Below are 26,649 nucleotides of genomic sequence, written 5' to 3'. Positions count from 1 at the left end.
TTGGTTTATAGAAGCAGGTACCCACTGCCATCTCCTCATTGGTTATACCCACGTGGATGATTGAAAGACGAACTGTTTCGCCGGTAGTGTGGTAATACAATGAAAGTTTAGATGCGATCACCATATAAGTTAAACGATGAAAAAGCCTGGAAGGAGGAGAGATGACTAGAAACGATTCGGTTGGCCGTTTTATGTGTGGATTAATTGTCGGAGTAGAGATCCTTGTGCATTTCAGGTAAAATAACAACTCAATGTTTATATCCCAGGACAAATTAGCTAGCAACAGCAAGCTAGCTAAATAGGACATATTAACGTTAGCTAGCAAGTGCAAGCTAACTAGCTAAATTACCATATATGTTTAATGCTTTTCGACCTGTCCCCAAATTAATGTCATTGGTTCAGAGTTTGTTTTGATATTTTAACCTGCGTGTCGTGATCGTTTGGTGTGGGGGGGCAAAATAAATTTATGTACGATAGTGCACGCGCGCAGCCGGTTTGGGCAAGGTGTAATAGTTCTATTGAGCACTGTGGCACCAACTTGCCTTCCGAACGTTCTATTCCCAGTTTATTGTTCTACCTCACAATGCCTGCTTTGCTATTGTTGGCAATGGAGACCTGTCCACATTGTTTGTAGTTAAAATGTAAACAAAAAATTACTCATGGAACTCTGAGGTCCTCCCATTGCTTACTATAGGGAAATATAGGTATGTCTGTCTTTCGCAATGTGTATATTTATGTAACGGATGTGAAATGGCTAGCTAGTTAGCGGGTACGCGCTAGTAGCGTTTCAATCAGTTACGTCACTTGCTCTGAAACCTAGAAGTAGTGTTGCCCCTTGCTCTGCAAGGGCCGCGGAAAAAGGAGGAGGTTGAAAGGGGGGTGAGTGTAACGGATGTGAAATGGCTAGCTAGTTAGCGGGTACGCGCTAGTAGCGTTTCAATCAGTTACGTCACTTGCTCTGAAACCTAGAAGTAGTGTTGCCCCTTGCTCTGCAAGGGCCGCGGCTTTTGTGGAGCGATGGGTAACGATGCTTCATGGGCGACCGTTGTTGATGTGTGCAGAAGGTCCCTGGTTCGCGCCCGTGTCGGGGCGAGGGGACGGTTTAAAGTTATACTGTTACATTTAGATTATTTTATATTGGATACCATTTTAATCATGAGAATATCCTCTTTCTAATTACGTAACATGCTGACCAGCCGGACACGTCGCGTGCGCGAGCTTCACAAAATAAATGTAGAAATCCATGTTATTCAATTATTGCACCCACACTGCTCGCGCCACGTGCGTCTGCGTTACCAAGGGCTAAAATAGAAGTCGTCCTATTTCTGACGCAGATCGCGCTGAAAGTCCTGCCTCTCCCATCTCCTCATTGGTTTATCGAAGCAGGTACCCACGTGCCATCTCCTCATTGGTTATACCCACCTGGGTGATTGAAAGACGAACTGTTTTGCCTGTAGTCGTGGTAAAACTATGAAAGTTTAGATGTGATCACCATATAAGTTCAAGGATGAAAAAGCCTGGAAGGAGGAGAGATGACTAGAAACGATTCGGTTGACCGTTTTATGAGTGGATTAATTTGTCGGAGTAGAGGACCTTGTGCAGTTCAGGTAAAATAACTCAATGTTTATATCCCAGGACAAATTAGCTAGCAACAGCAAGCTATCTAAATAGGATATAATGCTTTTCGACCTGTCCCCAAATTAATGTCATTGGTTCAGAGTTTGTTTTGATATTTTAACCTGCGTGTCGTGATCGCGTTTGGTGTGGGGGGCAAAATACATTTATGCACGATGGCGCACGCGCGCAGCCGGTTTGGGCAGTGTATTCCGTTGTCATCAAACGCTAGACTTGAAATACCTTTTGCCCTTGGAACGCTGCGCTTCCCCCATTGTTTTCCTATGGAGAGTCATGCTGGTATATTTTCCAAATATCTCACAATGTGTATATTTCAATTTTTTTCAAGTCGGACACCATTTTAATCATGATGATCAATTTTTTCTAATTATGTAAGGCTGGGCAGTGTATTCCATTGTCATCGATAGCTTGACCAGAAATACTCGAAAGTTGCACTTTTTTTTCCCTACTTCCTCTTTATGCAGACATAAGCACACTTGGCACCATCGAGGTGCGGATGTTTACTTTCTACACGAGTTGTTATTTACAGTTTCGTCCTAAGAACAGATTGTTGTGGTAAAATAAAAAGGGATACATTTTTTGGTGCCATTTAGGCTAAATTGAATTCTAAACGTCAAAACGGGCTCTGCGATGGGCCTGCGCTAGTGTTCCAGTTTAGCCAACGTTCTTTTGCCATTTTCAGCCTTGGATGAATTTTGACTTGTTCTATTGTCCAGCCTACCCCTGGTTCTGCTGATTGAACTTTTAAGACAGTCCCACAGCCGCGAGTGCATAATATTCCCCCATTGAAAGCCAACGTAAAGTCACTTTTTGAAAACGGAGAAAATAAAGGTTATACCTTGCGCTCTACCATCGGAATTAAGATATCTCTAAGACCTTCAGTGGAAGATGTATTGACGAGCAAGCTCCGAATATCTAACCACTATCCAAACTGGAAACAAGCCTACTGCGGTGAATCTCGGCTGACATTAGCTGGAAAACTACGCTAGGTTAGCGTAGCTGTTTGAAAATGATACCAACAAAGGTGAGATGGTGTCGGTAAGAGCAACTAGCTAGTAATTCTATTAAAAAGTAACGTGTTACTTAGTCAACATGTTATTTGTTTAAATAATTATTAGCTAGCAGTTGCTCTTATCGACACCATGTCCCATCCTTAGCTAGTTAGCCATGTGAAATAACAGAAAGACATTTTTATTGCTAGGATTCAGGAAGCCAGCGTGGCTTGCAGTTTGAACCAACTAAAGTTAGCTAGTAGCTGTAGCTAGCTACGTGTCTCTGGATAAGCGCGTTAGCTAATTACTGAAATGTAATGTAAACATTAGCTACCTGATGTTGGTTAGCATTGACCAGCCAGTACCGGTGAATCTAACAACACGTCAGTTTGTCAATGTCAGGGGCGCTATCTTGCTTGCTAGCTAACGTTAGCTAACTATATTTTCTTTTCAGCTGAGTAAGAAGGACCCAACCCCTCAGCTCATCCCAGCAAAACAAACAGAGAGTAATGACAGTGTGGGGTATCCAGAATTTTGCCCAGTCACTCGGTCCAGTTTATTTGGCTTGACGACCCTGGATCAGAGCTGTGTTGAAACGCACCAGAACAATCGCTTCGACGAAAATAACGTTAACGTTATACCTTGCGATCTAGGCAGCTAGCTTGTTTAAGCTTAGCAAGAACAGTGCACGTTTCAGAAATGGCCACAGCCGGAACAGTTCATTCAGGTCCAGCGAGTTCCACTGGTAAGTGCACATTCTCTCTGATATCTATACACCAAATAGCTAAAGTTACTCTTTTTGGAGATCATGTCTTTGAGACTCAATCCTGTAGTATGTGGATTGCTCTGTAAATACCGCCGTGTGACAGAACCCACCTTTGCCAAGTACACAACTCCTTGTCCTAGGGTTGGCACTGTTCAGTAGGGCACAACATATTAGCTACTAACAGGACCATAACCATTTACACCTCCCCCCCACACAGATGTGCACACTCAGTTCTGGAGGAGACTATCCTCAGAGGTACCAGTGTGTACTGGTTGACATTAACTATTCAGGTTCTGTCAATTTAGGCCTGTGAATGTTTGCATGCCTTGTTGTCTTGGAAACTGATTCAGCTTCCAATAGCTGTAACAATTGGTAACTGATGACATCCCATGTATGCATCTTACTCCTTGGGCAATGTCATTTTAATAATAATAATGTATTACATTTCTATAGCGCTTTTCTTAACATCAAAGCGCTTCAAAAGCAAGCAACAAACAAGCAATACATCATCGTTAGTAGCCTAGCTATTTATTTCTATTTTGTATTCAGAGTCTTAGGCTACAGAATGTGGTGTCTTGACACCTTTGAATGTATTCATGGCCAAGTCACCTTTTGTATAAATTGGGTCTAAGGAGGTTTTTGTGTGTTTTTAGACTGGTTGGGATTGGCATGACCAACGGCAACAATTCACAACAGCAGCTCTACGATCTATAGCACAGTGCTGTGTGTGCAGTAAACAACGGCACTCAAATCTTTTTTCTTGTTCTTTCTGTCCCTCACTTTTTTTTTTTCTCTCAGTAGGCTCAACTGGGACTCGGAAGATGGCTTCTTTAGAGGTGAGAAGATTATGTACATTGTGGTTTTCATGCCAATAATTTATGCCTCCAGTAATCCCACTCATGTATATAAAGTAGGCTCACCGAAAGGTTGTGTTATGTCCTTTGTCTCTTCCTGTGACTCACCTCTTCTCCTCTCTTCCACTCACAGGTTCTAGGGTCCTCAAGCTCATCTCAAACTATAAAGAAGACTATTGGCCACCGTGGGCTTGACCCCACTGGGGAGACCACCTACAAGAAGGTCAGAGTTCTTGGTCAACTCCCATTCACACATTGTAACAGACCTCATCTTTCCTACTTAAATGGTTTTCTTATGAGTGAACATATTCAGTCCCTGTTGTCAGTTAATTACATAACCGCCAATCACATGTTTAGTCTTGTGAAGATACATCTGCTGGTTTCGAAATGTCCCATCTATTTATGTTTCCCCATTTGAAGAGGTCATAGCAGTGTTTTCACTAGGAACTAAATGGGACAAAATGGGGAGGGACGTATCTGAATTTGTCTAATAGGAACACTAGTTTTCATTATATATATATGTATGTATTTGCTACGGTATTTGCTCCTCTGCTGACTTTAACATGTGCATATGTTCAACCTGGGAAATACGTTCTCTTCCTTTCTATGCAATCCATCTCTGCTCTGCCCTCCTCCAGACTACCTCGTCTGCCCTGAAAGGTGCCATCCAGTTGGGCATCACACACACAGTGGGCAGCCTGAGCCAGAAACCTGAGAGAGACGTACTCATGCAGGACTTTGAAGTGGTGGAGAGCATCTTTTTCCCCAGGTGTGTGTGATTTATAGACAGGAAAGTATCGAGGGAGTATGTGTTTCTGTTATGTTTTGATGTCAATATTTCAAGTTTGGAATTGTGACAAAGAAGTAGGTTAACTTCTTATGGCTGCAATCCCGCTAACGGGATCGATATGACAACAGCCAGTGAAAGTGCAAGGGCGCCAAATTCAAACAACAGAAATCTCATAATTAAAATTCCTCAAACATACATGTGTTTTAACCTTTAAAATTATATATCTTGTTGTTAATCCCACCACAGTGTCAGATTTCAAAAAGGCTTTACAGCGAAAGCACCACAAACAATTATGTTAGGTCACCGCCAAATCACAGACAAACAGTAATTTTTCCAGCCAAAGATAGGAGTAAAAAAAATCACAAATGGAGATAAAATTAATCACCAACCTTTGATGATCTTCATCAGATGACACTCATAGGACTTCATGTTACACAATACATGTATGTTTTGTTTGAACAAGTTCATATTTATATAAAAAAATCTGAGTTTACATTGGCGTGTTACGTTCACTAGTTCCAAAAACATCCAGTGATTTTGCATAGCCACATCGATTCAACAGAAAAACTCATCATAAATGTAGATCATAATACAAGTAATACACATGGAATTATAGATATACCTCTCCTTAATGCAACCGCTGTGTCAGATTTCAAAAGAACTTTACGGAAAAGGCAAACCATGCAATAATCTGAGACGCAGCTCAGAACAACAGTCAAATTAGCCGCCATGTTGGAGTCAACAGAAACCAGAAATGACATGATAAATATTCCCTTACCTTTGATGATCTTCATTAGAATGCACTCCCAGGAATCCCAGGTCCACAATAAATGCTTGATTTGTTCGATAATGTCTGTTATTTATGTCCAATTATCTACTTTTGCTAGCGCGTTTGGTAAACAATTCCAAAGTCACGAAGCGCGTTCACTAAAACGTGACAATGTCCAAAAGTTCCGTAACAGTCAGTAGAAACATGTCAAACGATGTATTGAATCAATCTTTAGAATGTTGTTAACATAAATCTTGAATAACGTTCCAACCGGAGAATTACATTGACTTCAGATGAGCGATGGAACGGAGCTCCCTCTTATGTGAACGCGCATGGTCAAAGAACGGTCACCTCATGGCAGTGGTGACTAATTCTCCTCTCATCCGGCCCCCCTTCACAGTAGAGTCATCAGACAAAGTTCTACAGACTGTTGACATCTAGTGGAAGCTGTAGGAAGTGCAAACCCATTCATATCTCGTTGTAATTTCAATGGGATCTTGGTTGAAAATCCACCAGCCTCAGAATTTCCACTTCCTGTTTGGATTCTTTCTCAGGTTTTTGCCTGCCATATGAGTTCTGTTGTACTCACAGACATAATTCAAACAGTTTTACAAACTTCAGAGTGTTTTCTATCCAATACTAATAATAATATGCATATATTAGCAACTATGACTGAGGAGCAGGCCGTTTACTCTGGGCACCTCTGTGCACCTTTCATCAAAGCTACTCAATACTGCCCCTGCAGCCATAAGAAGTTAAATTATGTTATTCCCAATTTTACCATGACATTGTTAAATACTCGTTTCTGATTGGCTTGAAGGGAATTCTAGAGCTTGCATTATTTCCCTATAACGCATGGTATATTTGCACGGTAGAATCCAATGGCTATAGTTCATTCTTACATACTCTGAGCTACTTTTGAAAGCAAAAGTCAATTTGAAAACATTGGCATTGTTGAATTTTATTTTCATAATGGCAAGCTAGGACTCATGGTTTGGTTAGCTAAACTAGCAATTCTGTTTGTTTACCAAGGCAAATACTATAGCTATCTAGTAAACTTGGATGTTGAACACATGTCTAGAGTCAAATTAACACATTTCTAGCAGCAAATGTGTTAAATTATAGCCATGATATCAAAGGGGTATTCAACTCGTGGCCCTATGCGTTTTCTGGAAAATAATGCAACTCCGTGGAAGGTTAGTTCCACTCTGCTAGCAGGTCGTGGAACATACCTTCCACTTCATTATTTTCCAAAGAATGCATAGCCTCTCATTGATTATCCCTTAATGTTCTCCTCTGCTTCAATTTTGCATTCTTAACAAGTGTAGAATTGTGTTTACGTAAGTTCATGTTCTCTGTCTGCAGTCACTTGATGTATTAATCACACTCCTCTATTCGTCTTTAGTGAGGGCAGTAACCTGACCCCAGCCCATCACTACAGTGACTTCAGGTTCAAGACCTACGCTCCCATCGCCTTCCGCTACTTCAGGGAGATGTTTGGTATCCGACCAGACGACTACCTGGTACTACACTCACTCAACCCACCTTGAAAGGCAATACTGGAAGTGGAATGGTCTATTTACCTACCGTAAAAATGTCAGTTGAAAGCCCAGTGTCAGGTAGCCGCCTGTCCCTATTTTAATAGCCGGGCAACGGCAGATATTTCAAATAAACGCCTGGTAAATTAATTTAAGAGGATAGCATGAATTTTTTACAAGGTTTAATGGTTGATTTGTTACATTACATAATTCACTAGTGACTCAAAGAAATGATGGCAATAATCTGTTTTTATTGCCAGTAAAAAACTGCTAGCCATTGGCTGCTAACAGCTGCTAGCTAACTGGCAAGCACAAAAACAGTCAACAACTTGGGAGCACAGACCCCCAGAAATCGGCTGATCCCTCTCTGGTGGCAAAAGTAAGAACTGCAGAAAATGCACAGTCAAAGAGGATAATCATTATTTTTTCCCTCAAAATAGAGGCATACTAAAGACAAAAGAATGTGACACTGTCTAAATGATAACACATTAGTGCAGGAAATGTATTAAAATGCAGGATTTAACAATGAATTATGCACATCAGCTGTGTGCATTAAGGAAATAGACGCCTGGCTCAAATAGAAGCCTGTCTAATAAGTTCCTGTTGTGTCCAGTGATTTAATTAAATACACTCCTGGCCTATTCATTTAAGTTTGATGGTAACAAATATTGAGTACTGTTTTTGTTGCAGTACTCGCTGTGTAACGAGGAACTGATTGAGCTGTCCAACTCTGGAGCCAGTGGATCTCTGTTCTACGTCTCCAGCGATGACGAGTTCATCATTAAGACTGTGCAGCACAAAGAGGCTGAGTTCTTACAGAAACTATTGCCTGGCTACTTCATGGTAAGAGAGTGAGTGTGGTTACGCCTGTGCATGCAATGGTGTGCGTGTCTGTGTGATGATCCATTGTGTACCCTATGTTTTGTCCTTTGAGTTACCAAGTTGACCTAGTAGTTGCTACACAATTCAATCTTTGTCCTGAATGTTTCCTGATTTATTGCGCGTGTTGTATTCTATGCTATAAGTGGATTTGATTGACATAGTTGGACCCCAATCCTTTCCCCTCCACTCGCTCTCTAGAACCTGAACCAGAACAAGCGAACCTTGCTGCCAAAGTTCTACGGTCTCTACTGCATCCAGGCAGGAGGAAAGAACATCCGCATTGCTGTCATGAACAACCTGCTCCCGCGCACCGTGCGCATGCACCTCAAGTACGACATGAAGGGCTCCACCTATAAGAGACGAGCCTCGGCCAAGGAGCGAGAAAGGGCTGTGCCCACGTTCAAGGATCTGGACTTCATCCAGGACCTTCCCGATGGTCTTCTGCTGGAACCAGACAACTACAACGCCCTCAGCAAGACCATCCAGAGAGACTGCCTGGTGAGAGGGAGGGAGAATGGGTCTGTAGAGGTGTTTGTGTGTGGTGGTGTATATTTTAGGGCCGGGACAATACCAGTATTGTGATTAGAGGTCGACCGATTATGATTTCTCAATACCGATTATTGGAGAACCAAAAAAAGCCGATGACGATTTTATTAATTTTTATTAATTTTTTTAGATATATTTGTAATAATGACAATTACAATGAACACTTATTTTAACTTAATATAATGCATAAATAAAATCTATTTAGTCTCAAATAAATAATGAAACATGCTCAATTTGGTTTAAATATTGCAAAAACACAGTGTTGGAGAAGAAAGTAAAAGTGCAATATGTGCCATGTAAAAAAGCTAACGTTTAAGTTCCTTGCTCAGAACATGAGAACATGAAAGCTGGTGGTTCAATATTCCCAGTTCTTCAATATTCCGTGTTAAGAAGTTTTAGGTTGTAGTTATTATAGGAATTATGACGCGTCGACTATTTCTCTCTATACCATTTGTATTTCATATACCTTTGACTTTTGGATGTTCTAATAGGTACTTTAGTATTGCCAGCCTAATCTCAGGAGTTGATAGGCTTAAAGTCATAAACGGCGTGTGAATCAAGCATTGCTAAGAGCTGCTGGCAAACACAGTAAAGTTTGAATGAATGCTTACGAGCCTCCTGCCGCCTACCGCCGCTCAGTCAGACTGCTTTATCAAATATCAAATCATAGACTTAATTATAATAAACACAGAAATACGAGCTTTAGGTCATTAATATGGGCAAATCCGGCAACTATCATTTCGAAAAAAAAAACGTTTATTCTTTCAGTGAAATACGGAACCGTTACGTATTTTATCGAACGTGTGGCAACCCTAAGTCTAAATATTTGTTACATTGCACAACCTTCAATGTTATGTCATAATTATGTAAAATTCTGGCAAATTAGCTCGCAACGAGCCAGGAGGCCCAAACTGCTGCATATACCCTGACTCTGCGTGCAATGAACGCAAGAGAAGTGAAACAATTTCCCTAGTTAATATTGCCTGCTAACATGAATTTCTTTTAACTAAATATGCAGGTTTAAAAAAATATATAGTTCTATGTATTGATTTTAATAAAGGCATTGATGTTTATGGTTAGGTACAATTGTGCAACGACTGCTTTTTTCGCAAATGCTCTTTTGTTAAATCATCCCCCGTTTGGCGAGGTAGGCTGTGATTCGATGATAAATTAATAGGCACTGCATTGATTATATGCAACGCAGGACAAGCTAGTTAACCTAGTAATATCATCAACCATGTGTAGTTAACTAGTGATTATGTGAAGATTGATTGTTTTTTATAAGATAAGTTTAATGCTAGCTAGCAACTTACCTTGGCTCCTTGCTGCACTCGCGTAACAGGTGGTCAGCCTGCCACACAGTTTCCTCATGGAATGCAATATAATCGGCGTCCAAAAATGCAGAATACTTGATTTATGAAAACTTGAAATCGGCCCTAATTAATGGGCCATGCCGATTTAATCGGTCGACCTCTAATTGTGATACTTGTTAGTATCGTGGCAAGGAAACAAAACAAAGTGGATTTAACCTCAAACTCTGACGCCGTCTCGTGGCATTTTCGAAACAACGTTTAATATTGTATACTATGCTAAGTATATTTTGGTTTCAAAATGTAAGTCGATTTCGAAAAGACAATTGTAGCTTTCATGGGGGGTTAACAGGCTAAACATCTGTTTAACCACTCAGCGTTTAACGGGTTCACTTTTTTAGGAAAACGAATCCAATTGTATTTGTCACATGCGCCGAATACAACAGTGCAGTTTTTTTAAGTAAAAAAATATTTGGTATAAAATAAGCTGAAGTAACAAAATAAATGTACACAATAAAATATCAATACGAGGCTATATACAGGTGGAACCGGTACCGAGTCAATGTGTTGGGGTAGAGGTTAGTCAAAGTAATTGAGGTAATATGTACAGTACCAGCCAAACGTTTGGACACACCTACTCATTCAAGGGTTTTTCTTTATTTTTACTCTTTTCTACATTGTAGAATAATAGTGGAGACATCAAAACTATGAAATGACACAAATGGAGTCATATAGTAACCAAAAAAGTGTTAAACAAATTAAAACATGAGATTCTTCGAAGTTGCCACCCTTTGCCTTGATGACAGCTTTGCACAAGCTTGGTATTCTCTCAACGAGCTTCACCTGGAATACTTTTCCAACAATCTTGAAGGAGTTCCAACATATGCGGAAAAACCCTTGAATGAGTGTGTCCAAACTTTTGACTGGTGCTGTAGGCAGGGGTGAAGTGACTATGCATAGATAATAAACAACGAGTAGCAGCAGTGTAAAAAAAGGGGGGTCAATGAAAATAGTCTGGGGAACCATTTGATGAACTGTTTAGCAGTCTTATGGCTTGGGGGTAGGAGCCTTTTGGACCTAGACTTGGAGCTCCGGTACCGCTTGCCGTGCGGTAGCAGAGAGAACAGTATCACTTGGGTGGCTGGAGTCTGACAATTTTTAGGGTCCTGGATGGCAGGATGCTTGACCCCAGTGATTTACTGCGCCATACGCACTACCCTCTGTAGCGCCTTGTGGTTGGATGCCGAGCAGTTTCCATACCAAGCGGTGATGCACCCATCAGGATGCTTTCGATGGTGCAGCTGTAGAACCTTTTGAGGATCTGAGGACCCATGCCAAATCTTTTCAGTCTCCTGCGGGGGAATAGGTGTTGCCCTCTTCACGACTTTCTTGGTGTGTTTGGACCATGATACTTTGTTAGTGATGTGGACACCAAGGAACTTGAAATCGCTCGACCCGCTCTACTACAGCTCTGTCGATGTAAATGGGGGGTGTGCTCAGCCCTCCTTTTCCTGTAGTCCACAATCAGTTCCTTTCGTCTTGCTCACATTGAGGGTGAAGTTGTTGTCCTGAATCCACACTGCCAGGTCTCTGACCCCCTCCCTATAGGCTGTCTTATTGTTGTCGGTGACCAGGCCTACTACCATTGTCGTCAACAAACTTAATGATGGTATTGGAGTCATGCTTGGCCACACAGTCGTGGGTGAACAGGGAGTACAGGAGGGGACTAAGCATGCACCGCTGAAGGGCCCCTGTGTTGAGGATCAGCGTGACAGATGATGTTGCATACCCTTACCACCTGGGTGTGGCCCTCAGGAAGTCCAAGATCCTGTTACACAGGGAGGTGTTTAGTCTCCCCAGGGTCCTTAGCTTAGTGATGAGCTTTGAGGGCACCATGGTGTTGGAACACTGAGCTGAAGTCAACAAACAGCATGCTCACGTAGGTGTTCCTTTTGTCCAGGTGTGAAAGGGCAGTGTGGAGTGCAATAGAGATTGCATCATCTGTTGGGATGGTATGCGAATTGTAGTGGGTCTAGGGTTACTGGGATTATGGTGTTGATGTGAGCCATTACCAGCCTTTCCAAGCACTTCATGGTACATACATGAGTGCTACAGGTCGGTAGTCATTTAGGTATGTTACCTTGGCATTCTTGGGCACAGGGACTATGCTGGTCTGCTTGAAACATGTCGTGTCTTAGACCACTTCACCACTTGGGAGCCCAATGGTATACTTATCAAGGTCATCGGATGAATCCAGGAACATATTCCAGTTTGTGCTAGCAAAACAGTCCTGTTGCATAGTATCTGCATCATCTGACCACTTCTGTTTTGTGCGAGTCACTGGTACCTCTTGCTTTAGTCTTTGCTTGTAAACAGGAATCAGGAGGATATAATTATGGTCAGATTTGTCAAATAGAGAGTGTGGGAGAGCTTTGTAAGCGTCTCTGTGTGTGGCGTAACGGTGGTCTAGAGTTTAAAAAAATTAAACAAAAAAAGAATCTAGTTGCACGTCTCAGAGTAGGAGTGTAGTTCTAGAATCGAGTCCCCTTTGTCCATGTGATCTTATTCCTTGTAATCTAAAATGCTAACCTGATCCAAAATTGGTACTCAAAGTTCTTCTGAGTACTGACTAGGGCTGTGGCGTTCATGACATTTTGTCAGATGTTTACTGTCATGCAAATGCCTGCTGGTCTCACGGTAATTGACCATTTAATGAACATAAACATGCTTACCATCTCCAGGGCTGCCGGTATACAAGCCGCTGATGCTTTGGAATATCTACATTTTAAAAAGATGAATAAAACCATTTAATATATAACCATCACATTATTTATTTTAGGCAGGTCTAAAATAGGCAGGTCTAAAAATATGAGAAATGTATTTCAGAAGAACCAAATATCAGTCAGTCTACTATATGTTATCAGGCTATGTGCCATGCCATAGGCTGTAGGCTAGTTAATTTAGCAGACAAGATATGCTTAAGTCCTGTGGCATTATTTTATTGTAAGAATAATATAATTGAACGTAGCTGAATAAAATTATATTTTTCCCATTCCAGAGTGAGTGGCTATGTTGAGTGTAAAATGTATCATTTGAAACCGGTCCTATACACTAGATTTAGTTATTTGGCAAATGTAGTTGTGAATGATACAAACCTTAAAATGTCTTAGAGATCAAAACAGATATGGGCTGCATGATGCGACTATAGGCTATTGACTATTTGAAAAAGTCACAAAAACTTGCGCTCTGTTCCTTGCTGCAGGTTGCACACCCTGTTCTCTCAAGTGATCATATTTTCACTAATCAGACTATTCTCAATTGAATCTTGTCTTTACTAATATGAAAAATGTGTTTTGATTTAGAATGTCCCTTTATGAAATGGGTAAGAACAAGTGCAGGGGGAAAAATACATGTCATCTGTATGCACTTGAATACCAAGTGTAGGCCACTCGGTTTTATAGCAGAGCAGCTGAGAAATAAGTATAATAGCAGCTTGGATCCTCCTCTTTTTAGTGGCAGCCATCAAAACTCTGCTTTCACATGGAATTGCATTGAGAAATGTCTGGCCTTATAAGAACACTTATTTAACTTTAGCATTAATCACTGTGCTTGAGCATGCAGTCTTCCGTTGCGCAACAGGTGATATTCCGCCCAAACTCTGTATGCCATGGGCTTTCTAACCATGTTCCTGCAGCTATCCAATGCTTAATGGTGAAATCTGTTTGGGAACATCGATTGTGACATGTTTTCACAATGAAACATATTTCAACTGTTGACAGCCCCTATCTCTGCGCGCTCGAGAAAGGAATGAAGGAGATGGAAACGTATGGTGGTGAGATATTCTGTATCCTAGGCCGTCATTGAAAATAAGAATTTGTTCTTAACTGCCTAGTTAAATAAAGGTAAAATAAAAATGTAAAAAATAAAATTGTCAGGCTGTTAGTTCTGAAAATATAAAAGCCCTATTATTCAAATTCACTATACTTGTAAGCTGCCCTGCACAGCATTGCCATACTTCCTATACGTTCTCTCTGACTCATGGATAGAAAGTTTGTAGCATAAGGTAACCAGTCCATCCATTATGCATAAATATTTGGCAGCGATTACAGCCTCAAGTCTTCTTGGTTATGATGCTACACGCTTGGCACACCTGTATTTGGGGAGTTTCTCCCATTTATTTTGTGCAGAACCTCTCAAGCTCTGTCAGGTTGGATGGAGAGCGTTGCTGCACAGCTATTTTCAGGTCTCGCCATAGATGTTGGATAGGGTTGAAGTCCGGGCTCTGGCTGGGCCACTCAAGGACATTCAAGAGACTTGTCCTGAAGTCACTCCTGCTTTGTCTGAGCTGTGTGCTTAGGGTCGTTGTCCTGTTGGAGGGTGAACGTTCGCCCCAGTCTGGGGTCCTGAGCGCTATGGATCAGATTTTCATCAAGGATCTCTATACATTGCTCTTTCTATTTTCCTCTATCCTGACTAGTCTCCCTGTCCCGTCTCTGAAACACATCCCCACAGCATGATGCTGCCACCACCATGCTTCACAGTAGGGATGGTGCCTGGTTTCATCAAGACGTGACGCTTGGCATTCAGTCCAAATAGTTCAATCTTGGTTTCATCAGACCAGAGAATCTTGTTTCTCATGTTCTGAGAGTCCTTTAGGTGCCTTTTGGCAAACTCCAAGCGAGCTGTCATGTACCTTTTTACTGAGGAGTGGCTTCTGTCTGCCACGCTACCATAACTGCCAGATTGGTGGAGTGCTGCAACGGTTGTCCTTCTGGAATGTTCTCCCATCTCCACAGATGAACTCTGGAGCTCTGTCACCTCACTGACCAATGCCTTTCTCCACCGATTGCTCAATTTGGCCGGGCAGCCAGCTCTAGGAAGAGTCTTGGTGGTTCCAAACTTCAACCATTTAAGAATAATGGAGGCCGCTGTGTTCTTGGGGAACTTCAATGCTGCAGACATTTTTTGGTACCCTTCCCCAGATCTGTGCCTCGACACAATCCTGTCTCAGAGATCTACAGACAATTCCTTCAACCTCATGGCTTGGTTTTTGTTCTGACATACACTGTCAACTGTGGGACCTTATATAGACATGAGTGTGCCTTTCCAAATCTTGTCCAGTCAATTGAATTTGGTGGACTCCAATCAAGTAGAAAGATCAAGAATGATTAATGGAAACAGGATGCACATGAGCTCGATTTCAAGTCTCATAGCAAAGGGTCTGAATACTGATACTTAAGGTATCTTTTTTTATTTGTAATAAATTTGCAAAAATGTCTAAACTTGTTTTTGCATTGTCATTACTGGGTATTGTGTGTGTAGATTGAGGGGGAGTAAGAATAAGGCTGTAACGTAACAATGTGGAAAAAGGGATGGTCTGATTTACTTTCCGAATGCACCGTATAAGCTCTAATATGGGTGTTCTACATGCTACGTCTTAAATACTTTGAATTAATCATCACCTTAGAAAGCACTGTCCATTTCGTTGTTTTGCTCTGAAACAACATCCACAACAACCATGTTTTCCACTCAGTTTCAACCTGTTGTTGAGCGTCTTTCTTTAAATTGATCATCATGGTGAGGTAATGAAATGTAGCCTAACAGTGAGTTTTAAAAGCATGATACTGTTTTGATGTGATTTTCAATTTCATTTGCATTGATCTCAGTGGTTAGAGGAACAATCGAGCACTGAGTACCAGGCCATCAGCGGCCTGTTGGTAGTTAGTGAGTTGGGTACAACCAACTCATGTTCAGAATGCATAAGAGGAGATTACCGTGGCGGTAATACGGTCACCGCAACAGCCCTAGTCCTGACTCCTTTATCCCATGTAGCTGCTACAGAGCTTTAAGATCATGGACTACAGCATGCTGGTGGGGATCCACAACCTGGAGCAGGCGGCCCGGGAGCGGGCTGGAGAGGAGGCGGCCGACCAGAGGCCCCCACCGTCACAGGGCCAGAAGTCCCTCTACTGCACTGCCATAGAGGCCATCCAAGGAGAGGCGCACGGCAAGGGAGCATTGGACACTGAGGACAAGTGAGTATTATGCATTCTCTTTTGTTTCAGGAGCTTAAACAAGGCCAGTGATTGGTTACCTTGTATGTCCGCTACACATCTCGATTTGATCATTAGACACGTTACGTCTGCATATCTGAAGAAATAGGATATGTATTGTAGGCTGATGAAGATAAGTTCAAATTTGGACTGAAATGACTTGTTTGTTAGTGCATGATGTATTCTCTCTGTCCTTGCAGCATGGGAGGTATTCCGGCACGCAATTCCAAGGGTAAGAGGATGCTGGTGTACATTGGCATAATCGACATTCTGCAGTCCTACAGGTAACTAACTACTGCTCTTATTGTACGTAGTGGTATATTTTATAGTTTTGTCTGCATTTGTGTCTGTCTGAAGTAGGTGTGAAACTATGAATACATTAGGCTGTCCCTCCAGGAATTTGCAATTCTGCAATCGCAAGAGTTTTCGCAAAATCCACAATTCTCCGCATTTGATGCGAGGACTTGTAAATTCGACCAATCACTGCACTATTACCGAATCAAACAGTCAACTTATATAACTGTCCGATCACCGCACTACAGAGAGGGCTCGCAGTTAACCAATAGCCACACTTTTACATCATAAAATGGTTCAATCAAACAACACGTCAAATGTTTTCCCCCGTCAGCCCATTTTTGACAAATTGGACAAAATCATTGCAAATTGCCTAGCTAAATATCTGAATTGCCTCTGCAAAATGAAGAATTTTGGCCCACAACTATCGCCAAAAAACGCTGCAGAGTCTTGGAGGAATTGATTAGGTCGATAGCATGGTTGGGGTCAATTCAATTTCAGTAAATTCAGCAAGTATACTGATTCCAGTTATCTTCAATGTTTTTCAATTGGGAAGAATTGGAATGTGGTTTTACTTTCTGAATTAAAATGCAAGTGACTCCAACCCTGGTCTGTAGTAAGCAACCCATGTCTTGTTTGGTCAGGTTTGTGAAGAAGATCGAGCACTCCTGGAAAGCTCTGGTCCACGATGGGGTAAGTGTTCAGACACACTATCCTCTGTGGTGACCTTTTTCATAAGCTATCTGGTATTTTAAACCCCTCTTTCTTCCAGGATACAGTGTCAGTGCACAGACCAGGTTTCTACGCAGACCGCTTTCAGAAATTCATGTGCAATACAGTCTTCAAGAAGATTCCATGTAAGCGCTTGAGTGTTACTCTACAAAACCTCTACACAATGGCTGCGTCCTGATTCTCTACCCTTCTCTAGAAGTGTGCACTCCCCTTCATGTATTGATAAGGAATTAACTATTGTGAGGATTACAGTGGAAACTCCTTCCAGCCATGCTTGCATCAATACAATGCTTTTAAATGCATAATGGGGCGTGAACGAGTGCACACTTGTTGAGAAGGGTAGAGAATCGGAACTCAGCCAGAGTAGCAGTCCTCTCACCACCCCTTCCTCTCCATTTCCCCTCCAGTGAAGACATCCCCATCAAAGAAGAGCCGAGTGGGGACCCAGGGAGGCTTACGGAGGGCCAACACTGCAAGCTCCAGACCCTTTCCATTCCCCCAGCCCAGCAGCAGCCTAGGAGTCCCACACTCCCAAAGTACAGAGACTGAGGGAGTCAGCGGTGAGCAATGGGAGGAGGAAGGGAGGGAGGGGAGTTTTGGAATACATTTTATGTGATTTTATTATTTTATTATTAACGATATAGTTGTCATTGGAAGTTCCAGTTGAGAGCACGTATCAGTGGTTGACACCTTTTACAAAACAAATGATTTATGTGTTGTCCCTCCCCCCAGTGGTGCAGTCAGGATGCCCTGACATACCACCAAAAAAAAACACACACGATGTTGTCACCAGTAACTCTGTTGAAACAACCCTCTTCAATTCCTTGTTGGGAAGCTCGAAGCTCGCTACCACAGCTCCCTCCGTCAGGTTTGTGTGTGTCTTTCGCCAAGCTGTCTTGTTATGCTGTTGTATTGAGTAATTTCCCATGGTCTCATCACTGCATCACATCTGTGTCATGTTTATATTTATATGGTTGAATCATGTGTTTATTAATCTGTCCTTTCACAGATCTGTGGGAGAGGAGGTCCATGAGGCAGCCAGTACAGAGGACGCTAGCACCCCCAAAAGGTAAGGGGGAAATGCATTCTCAGACCTTTCCACTATAAGGTATATGCTCTACACACACAAACAAATTATATGTCTTGTCCTCAGTTTTGAAGCAGTGACCTCAGTGTCGTCAGTTGACGAGTGCATCGGTGGATGTGACGTCATCTCACTCAGTGACATAGTTCCTCAGACAAGCAGCTGTTATGTAAGTATGCGATACGTCAACCGGTCAATACCTCAACCTATCAATGTCTAACAATGAAAATATTCAATACCTTAACCCTGGGGTGACAAACTCATTCCATGGATGGCTTAGTGCAGTGGTCACCAACCTTTTCTGAGTCAAGATCACTTTCGCAGTCAAAAAGCAAGCTGAGATCTACTGCGCAACAGTTTTGTAGGAATGAGGTTTGGGCAGTAGGCCTAATACATTATCACAGCATATTGGCTATGTGATTGGCCTGCCAATATTGTTAATCAGACCATATTTCAAAACTGGAGCTTTGATAAGAAAATAGATCAGTTGGTTTAGCACTTGTGAGGCACTGTGGAGCATGAATTGAAGTTAGCTTTTTTATTTTACTGGACTGATGGTACCTGCATCTGATGGTCAACGAGGTCAAATCACGACGTCGGTGATCTTCAGGTCGAAAAGTCGGAGCTCTAGAAAGATGCCAGAGTTTGACTTGGAATTCCGAGCTGGATGACTGTTCAAAACGATTTTTCCCAACTGCTTTCTCCTTCCTTTCCTCTGGTGAGACCAGAGAGAGGGGACACCGTCTTCCACCTAATGGCGAAACTCGAGTCGCACCGCATCTGACTCATGCACAAATTCATGTTGTTCCTATGACCAGAGAAAGTTAAATATTTCTTAATACAGCAGCGCTTTGTTGTATTTGTTGACAGTCTCTGTGGTAATGGTTTTAAAAGTTATTAAATTTAACGTAGCTTATTAAACTTCATGGAAGCTCTGTAGCCACGGTGATTTGAGCTATCTGATTGGGCAGCGCAGTAGGTGCACTCGATTTACCGGGTAGGCGGAGTTTGTCTCATGGGAACACCCTGCTTACCCGGTGAGTAGGACTTTTGAATCAAGTGCACCAACCGGCAACAGCTCATCTGGCTGATTTTTCTTTTGATTTTCCCATGATGTCAAGCAAAGAGGCACTGAGTTTGAAGGTAGGCCTTGAAATACATCCACAGGTACACCTCCAATTGACTCAAATTATGTCAATTAGCCGATCAGAAGCTTCTAAAGCCATGACATCAATTTCTGGAATTTTCCAAGCTGTTTAAAGGCAGTCAATTTAGTGTATGTAAATTTCATAACATTTCAACCGGACAATAGCTTCGTCAAAATAAAAGGAAAACAAGAAAGGCGTGCTCTCGGTCGTGCGCATGAAAAACCTCTGACACTGCAGTGTCCACTCATTCAGACTAGTCTTACTCCCTCATTTTTCAGAATACAAGCCTGAAACAAATTCTAAAGACTGTTGCCATCTAGTGGAAGCCATAGGAAGTGCAATTTGAGTCCTAAGTCATTGGAATCTGAATAGGCAGTCTATGGAAAACTACAAACATTTAAAAAATCCCACTTCCTGGATGGATTTTTCTCAGGTTTTTGCCTGCCATATCAGTTCTGTTATACTCACAGACATTATTTGAGTGTTTGAGTGTTTTCTATCCAAATCTACCAACTATATGCATATCCTAGCTTCTGGGCCTGAGTAACAGGCAGTTTACTTTGGGCATGCTTTTCACCTGGATGTCAAAATACTGCCCCCTACCCTAGAGAAGCTAACAAGAAATGTGTGGAGTGGTTGAAAAAACAAGTTTTAATGACTCCAACCTAAGTGTATGTAAACCTCCGACTTCAACTGTACTTGTCCTCTTGCTCAGTTGTGTACCGGGGCCTGCCACGCCTCTTTGTATTCTGGTTAGAGACAGTTTGCGCTGTTCTGTGAAGGGAGTAGTACACAGCGTTGTACGAGGTTTTCAGTTTCTTGGCAATTTCTCACATGGAATATCTTTCATTTCTCAGAACAAGAATAGACTGACGAGTTTCAGAATGTCTTTGTTTCTGGCCATTTTGAGCCTGTAATCGAACCCACAAAGGCTGACGATCCAGATACTCAACTAGTCTAAAGAAAGCCAGTTTTATTGCTTCTTTAATCAGAACAACAATTTAGCTGTGCTAACATAATTTCAAAAGAGTTTTCTAATGATCAATTAGCCTTTTTAAAATGATAAACTTGGATTAGCTAACACAACGTGGCATTGGAACACAGGAGTGATGGTTTCTGAAATGGGCCTCTGTACGCCTATGTAGATATTCCATTAAAATAATCTGCTGTTTCCAGCTACAATACTCATTTACAACATTAACAATGTCTACACTGTATTTCTGATCAATTTGATGTTATTTTAATGGACAAAAAAAATATGTTTTTCTTTCTGTGTGTGTGTGTGATATATAATATAACTCAGCAAAAAAGAAACATCCCCTTTTCAGGACCCTGTCTTTCAAAGATAATTTGTAAAAATCCAAATAACTTCACAGATCTTCATTGTGAAGGGTTTAAACACAGATTCCCATGCTTGTTCAATGAACCATAAACAATTAATGAACATGCACCTGCGGAACGGTCGTGAAGACACTAACAGCTTACACGTAGGCAATTGAGGTCACAGTTATGAAAACGTAGGATACTAAAGAGGCCTTTCTACTGACTCTGAAAACACCAAAAAGAAAGAAAGATGCCCAGGGTTCCTGCTTATCTGCGTGAACGTGACTTAGGCATGCTGCAAGGAGGCATGAGGACTGCAGATGTGGCCAGGGCAATAAATTGCCATGTCTGTACTGTGAGATGCCTAAGACAGCGCTACAGGGAGACAGGACAGACAGCTGATCGTCCTCGCAGTGGCAGACCACGTGTAACAACACCTGCATAGGATCGGTACATTCGAACGTCACACCTGCGGGACAGGTACAGGATGGCAAGAACAACTGCCTGAGTTACACCAGGAATGCACAATACCTCCATCAGTGCTCAGACTGTCCGCAACAGGCTGAGAGAGGCTGGACTGAGGGCTTGTAGGCCGGTTGTAAGGCAGGTCTTCACCAGACACTACCGGCAACAACGTCACCTATGGGCACAAACCCAACGTCGCTGGACCGGACAGGACTGGCAAAAGGTGCTCTTCACTGACGAGTCGCTAGTTTGTCTCACTAGGGGGGATGGTCGGATTCGTGTTTATCGTCGAAGGAATGAGCGTTACGCCGAGGCCTGTACTCTAGAGCGGGATTGATTTTGGAGGTGGAGAGTCCGTCATGGTCTGGTGCAGTGTGTCACAGCATCATCGGACGGAGCTTGTTGTCATTGCAGGCCATCTCAATGCTGTGCGTTACAGGGAAGACTACCTCCTCCCTCATGTGGTACCCTTCCTGCAGGCTCATCCTGACATGACAATGCCACCAGCCATACTGCTCGTTTTGTGTGATTTCCTGCAAGACAGGAATGTCAGTGTTCTGCCATGGCCAGCGAAGAGCCCGGATCTCAATCCCATTGAGCACGTCTGGGACCTCGGAGGGTGGGCTAGGGCCATTCCCCCCAGAAATGTCCGGGAACTTGCAGGTGCCTTGGTGGAAGAGTGAGGTAACATCTCACAGCAAGACCTGGCAAATCTGGTGCAGTCCACGAGGAGGAGATGCACTGCAGTACTTAATGCAGCTGATGGCCACACCAGATACTGACTGTTACTTTTGATTTTGGCCCCCCCATTTCTTTTATTCCATTTCTGTTAGTCACATGTCTGTGGAACTTGTTCAGTTTATGTCTCAGTTGTTGAATCTTGTTATGTTCATACAAATATTCACACATTTTAAGTTTGCTGAAACCAAATGCAGTTGACAGTGAGAGGATGTTTCTTTTTTTGCTGAGTTTATTACACTGTGTGTGTGTGTGTGTATAAACTCACAATTTTCTAAAAAAATAAGTTGAAGTTGAACAAAGTATTTGGTCTCCACAATTCTTTATTTCACTGTTAATAGTACAGCACCTTTTTGTTTTTGATTCAGAACTTAATATATCCATTTATTAAATCTGAAAATAAATAGAAATGGCATTGACAAAATTGACACCCAAGACTTAATATTTGGTAGCAAAGCCTTTGGTCAAAATAACTGCAATCAAGCGCTTCCTATAACCATTGATGAGCTTCCTGCACCTCTGTACAGTCAGTTTGGCCCACTCCTCTTGTAAAAACTGCTCCAGTCCTCCCAGATTAGAAGGGTGCCTTCTCCTATGTGCTGTTTTCAGATCTCTCCACAAGTTTTCAATGTGATTTAGATCTGGACTCATTGCTGGCCACTTCATAACAGTCCAGTGTTTTGTCTTGATTCATTCCTGAATTATTCTGGAGTATATGCAAATTGCCATTATACAAACTGAGGCAGCAGACTACGTGAAAATTATTATTTGTGTCATTCTCAAAACTTTGTGGAATTAGCTAAGATTTAGTAAATTATTCTCATTTTTGTTTTTGTTTAACTGCATACCAAAGACCTATGTGGATACCATTTTTGGCCAAAAATATTGGTACCCTTGCACTTTTTTCAAATAATGCACAATTTCTTCTAGAAAACTGTTGAAATTAAAACATATTTTGGTATCCACATAGGTCTTTGGTATGCAGTTAAACAAAAAAAAAAAGAGAGTAATTTACTAAATCTTAGCTAATTCCACAAAGTTTTGAGAATGACACAAATAATAATTTTCACGTAGTCTGCTGCCTCAGTTTGTATAATGGCAATTTGCATATACTCCAGAATGTTATGAAGTGATCAGATGAATTGAAATTAATTGCAAAGTCCCTCTTTGCCATGCAAATGAACTGAATCCCCCAAAAAACATTTCCACTGCATTTCAGCCCTGCCACAAAAGGACCAGCTGACATCATGTCAGTGATTCTCTCGTTAACACAGGTAGAGATCACTCTGTCATGCTGATTTGAGTTTGAATAACAGACTGGAAGCTTCAAAAGGAGGGTGGTGCTTGGAATCATTGTTCTTCCTCTGTCAGCCATGGTTAGCTGCAAGGAGACACGTGCCGTCATCATTGCTTTGCACAAAAGGGCTTCACAGGCAAGGATATTGCTGCCAGTAAGATTGCACCTAAATCATCCATCTATCGGATCATCAAGAACTTCAAGGAGAGCGGTTCAATTGTTGTGAAGAAGGCTTCAGGGCCCCCAAGAAAGTCCAGCAAGCACCAGGACCGTCTCCTAAAGTTGATTCAGCTGCGGGATCGGGGCACCACCAGTACAGAGCTTGCTCAGGAATGGCAGCAGGCAGGTGTGAGTGCATCTGCACGCACAATGAGGCAAAGACTTTTGGAGGATGGCCTGGTGTCAAGAAGGGCAGCAAAGAAGCCACTTCTCTCCAGGAAAAACATCAGGGACAGAGTGATATTCTGCAAAAGGTACAGGGATTGGACTGCTGAGGACTGGGGTAAAGTCATTTTCTCTGATGAATCCCCTTTCCAATTGTTTGGGGCTTCCGGAAAAAAGCTTATCCGGAGAAGACAAAGTGAGCGCTACCATCAGTCCTGTGTCATGCCAACAGTAAAGCATCCTGAGACCATTCATGTGTAGGGTTGCTTCTCAGCCAAGGGAGTGGGCTCACTCACAATTTTGTCTAAGAACACGGCCATGAATAAGGAATGGTACCAACACATCCTCCCAGAGAGCATACATCCATCATAATAATAATAATAATACATCCACCTGACAGGGCTACAAAAACTGATGTAAAAAGCATGATCATTAAACAGGTGCACCTTGTGCTGGGGACAGTAAAAGGCCACTAAAATGTGCAGTTTAGTCACACAACACAGTGCCACAAATGTCGCAAGTTTTGAGGGAGTGTGCAATCCAGGCTGTATCACATCCGGCCGTGATTGGGAGTCCCATAGGGTGGAGCACAATTGGCCCAGCGTTGTCCGGGTTTGGCCGGAGTAGGCCGTCATTGTAAATAAGAATTTGTTCTTAACGGACTTGCCTAGTTAAATTTAAAAAAAATAAAAATCCAACTGATTGGTTCTGCCGCAGGGTCTGCAGCCCAGACTCCCAATGAGTTCAGTGGTTCCTCATGGCAGGCTAGAGCTAGCTATGGTTAAGTGGAGCAGGCCTGGTGCTCTCGCAATGTATGTAATGTAAAAACGCAATGTTTTTGCATAATAATCCAAATGCCTGTATTTAAATTTTATGGGCGTTTATGTCCGCTTGTTCTCATGTTGTCTTGTCTTTCGCTCCTAATGACGAGATGCTCATGTCTCTGCCCTAACAATGGGAGTCGTTGTCCCAAAGGCGGGAAGGCAGGTGACAAGCTTAGGTCCAAAATAAGCCCATAAAAACGCATGGTGCTAATTTTGGACAGATTTTGGCAAGTGAAACCTCTTGCTTTGCCTCTTCCTCTGTTTACACTCAGACACCAAGCCCCTCCCCATGCCTCAATACCTGCTATAAGAAGTTAGTCATTATTAGTGAATGTGCATTATGCATGGTTCTGGATAAATTTGTAACAAAAATTGTGTTTTCATAGACTTGAAAGCCAGATGGGTGATTTTATTACAAAAAAAGCAGGTTAAACTAGTTTGATCAAATTATTAGTGGGGCTTATATTTAGCCTAATTTCACGCACCCTGAAGTCTTTACATTATTGCTGACTGTTTGAAATGCAGTGAATTTTACTTTTAATTGTACAACAAAGCTTAATTTAGAGAACATTTAAAGATCCCCATAAGTTTGAAAAATTATTTTTAGGCCATATTGCCCACTCCTAGCCTCAACCTCTGAAATACCTCAACCTCTCAGTACCAAACAATGAAACTACTAATCATAGATGGCACACAGGTGTTGTCTTCTGAAGGTAAGTTTCATGATTGACTGGGAAAGGCCAAACTGGAGTTGTCCTTTTTTTTCTTTTTTGTGGATTGAAACTTATCTAATCAAACTCTCTTTTTTTCTTCTTTTTTTTGTTGTTGCAGTGAACGATTTACTGAAGACTGAAACGGACTGTAATGTGAGGACAATTAGGTCAAAGGAAGTCAATAGATGGGATGAGTGTAAGATGAAAACTTTTTGAAGGCCTTATGAAAGAGAAACAATGGAAGGATAAAGCGACAGAGGTAAAGAAGGGAAACAGAGTACATTTGGAATGCTACATACTCCAGATGCTATTATGGGGACCATACATCCAAATTCCATTGATGGGATCCTTCTCGTTTGAACTTTCCAAACCCTGCACGGGATTAGGTAGTACTGTGTCTGAGAGTGCACGGGTGCCTTTTCTATTAGACAAGTACATCTAAGTTGTAGTTGTTGTGCATTGCATCTCCGAACGGGTGCCTCTGTCAGGACCTGCACATCTCTGAAACGAAGAGACTCCTAGTATTGTTATAGTCGAGGAAATGGTAGACATGCTACATTTAATAAGTTGCCTTATGTGAGAAGAGAAGAGGCTAAACAAGCCTTCACAACAGTGACCAAATGGCGTCAAGACTGTTCCTCCCTTTTGTGATTCATTCATCCTGCCTGTGAACTGGATTGCTGAAGATCTCCAATATTGAGCTTTCCTGTACTATACTATCATTACGTTATATTGGTATATATGATATTATTTCAAACTGTGGCACTATGACAGAATGCCACTATTGGTGTTCAGAAGTACTGTTTGAAGAATTTATTTTATTTTTTAAAATTTGTATTCTCTGTGACATATTTAGATGTTTGGCCTTGCTCCACAAGCTCACTGTGAATGTTTACACACCCTGTATGCTGGAATGGCTAGAATGTACAGTGTTTGGTAAACCATTTTAAGAAAGTATTTTAGGGCATGAAGCCAGCAGGGCCTATAGTTTCTGGTGTGTAAAGATGGGTCTTAGCTAGCGCTTCGTGGCATTAGACAGTTGGGCCAGAGAGGGACTCAGTCGGGAAACAGTGTCCCCTTATAGAACAAGAATTTACTATGGAAAAGCACATATATAAGGATCAACAAATAGTTTCTCAACAGGACTTTTTTTTAAGGTATGAAAGAATACTTCTAATGATCCCCTATATATTTTTATAACTCATTCCACAACCAAAATCAATATAGAATGATTTTACACCGTTATAATCCCTATGTATAATCACTACCTTTTCTATAACAGGAAGCAGCCACAGCACTCCTGTAGGTGATACTTGAGGGTTCAGGTGTGGAATGTTGTCCCCTTTTGATGTTTCCATTGATCCCCCAATGACAAAGGTGTTATTTTAAACAATATGACAGGTTCAGCCATAGAGGTACACTGAACACTAAAATAAATGCAACATGTAAAGTGTTGGTCCCATGTTTCATGAACTGAAATAAAAGATCCCTGAAATTTTCCATATGCACAAA

The 26,649-nt window shown here is 41.8% G+C and overlaps 1 protein-coding gene across 10 annotated transcripts; it reads left to right on the top strand.

The window, feature by feature from the left end:
• Nucleotides 1-91: 91 nt before the first annotated feature.
• LOC139554438 (phosphatidylinositol 4-phosphate 5-kinase type-1 alpha-like) lies at nt 92-26,649 on the top strand. 10 transcript variants are annotated; one of them, XM_071367233.1, is made up of 17 exons: nt 92-235; nt 3,082-3,372; nt 4,192-4,229; nt 4,381-4,470; nt 4,886-5,016; nt 7,212-7,329; nt 8,035-8,187; nt 8,425-8,724; nt 15,915-16,117; nt 16,336-16,419; nt 17,074-17,122; nt 17,202-17,286; nt 17,569-17,721; nt 17,894-18,029; nt 18,171-18,230; nt 18,315-18,414; nt 25,256-26,649. In XM_071367233.1, exons 2-17 carry the CDS (start codon nt 3,327-3,329, stop codon nt 25,256-25,258), a joined length of 1,749 nt encoding a protein of 582 aa, XP_071223334.1. In that variant the 5' UTR covers nt 92-235; nt 3,082-3,326; the 3' UTR covers nt 25,259-26,649. The 10 variants fall into 10 exon arrangements, 9 of the variants coding, with proteins under 9 accessions (XP_071223334.1, XP_071223331.1, XP_071223336.1 ...); XM_071367230.1 differs by lacking the exon at nt 92-235 and adding an exon at nt 1,450-1,607; XM_071367235.1 differs by lacking the exon at nt 92-235 and adding an exon at nt 1,454-1,607 and having other exon boundaries at nt 4,195-4,229.

Source organism: Salvelinus alpinus, chromosome 26 (genome assembly GCF_045679555.1).
Source record: "Salvelinus alpinus chromosome 26, SLU_Salpinus.1, whole genome shotgun sequence".
NCBI lineage: Eukaryota > Metazoa > Chordata > Actinopteri > Salmoniformes > Salmonidae > Salvelinus > Salvelinus alpinus.
Note: the sequence above shows the minus strand (reverse complement) of the source record. Positions and strands in the feature narration are given on the sequence as shown.

What these genes read in the sequence shown, in the direction of transcription:
- LOC139554438 (XM_071367233.1), top strand. Translation starts at nt 3,327, where the DNA reads ATGGCCACAGCCGGAACAGTTCATTCAGGTCCAGCGAGTTCCACTG. An exon ending in TCCGACCAGACGACTACCTG is followed by an intron (nt 7,330 to 8,034) that starts GTACTACACTCA and finishes TTTTTGTTGCAG; the next exon opens with TACTCGCTGTGTAACGAGGA. An exon ending in CCATCCAGAGAGACTGCCTG is followed by an intron (nt 8,725 to 15,914) that starts GTGAGAGGGAGG and finishes TATCCCATGTAG; the next exon opens with CTGCTACAGAGCTTTAAGAT.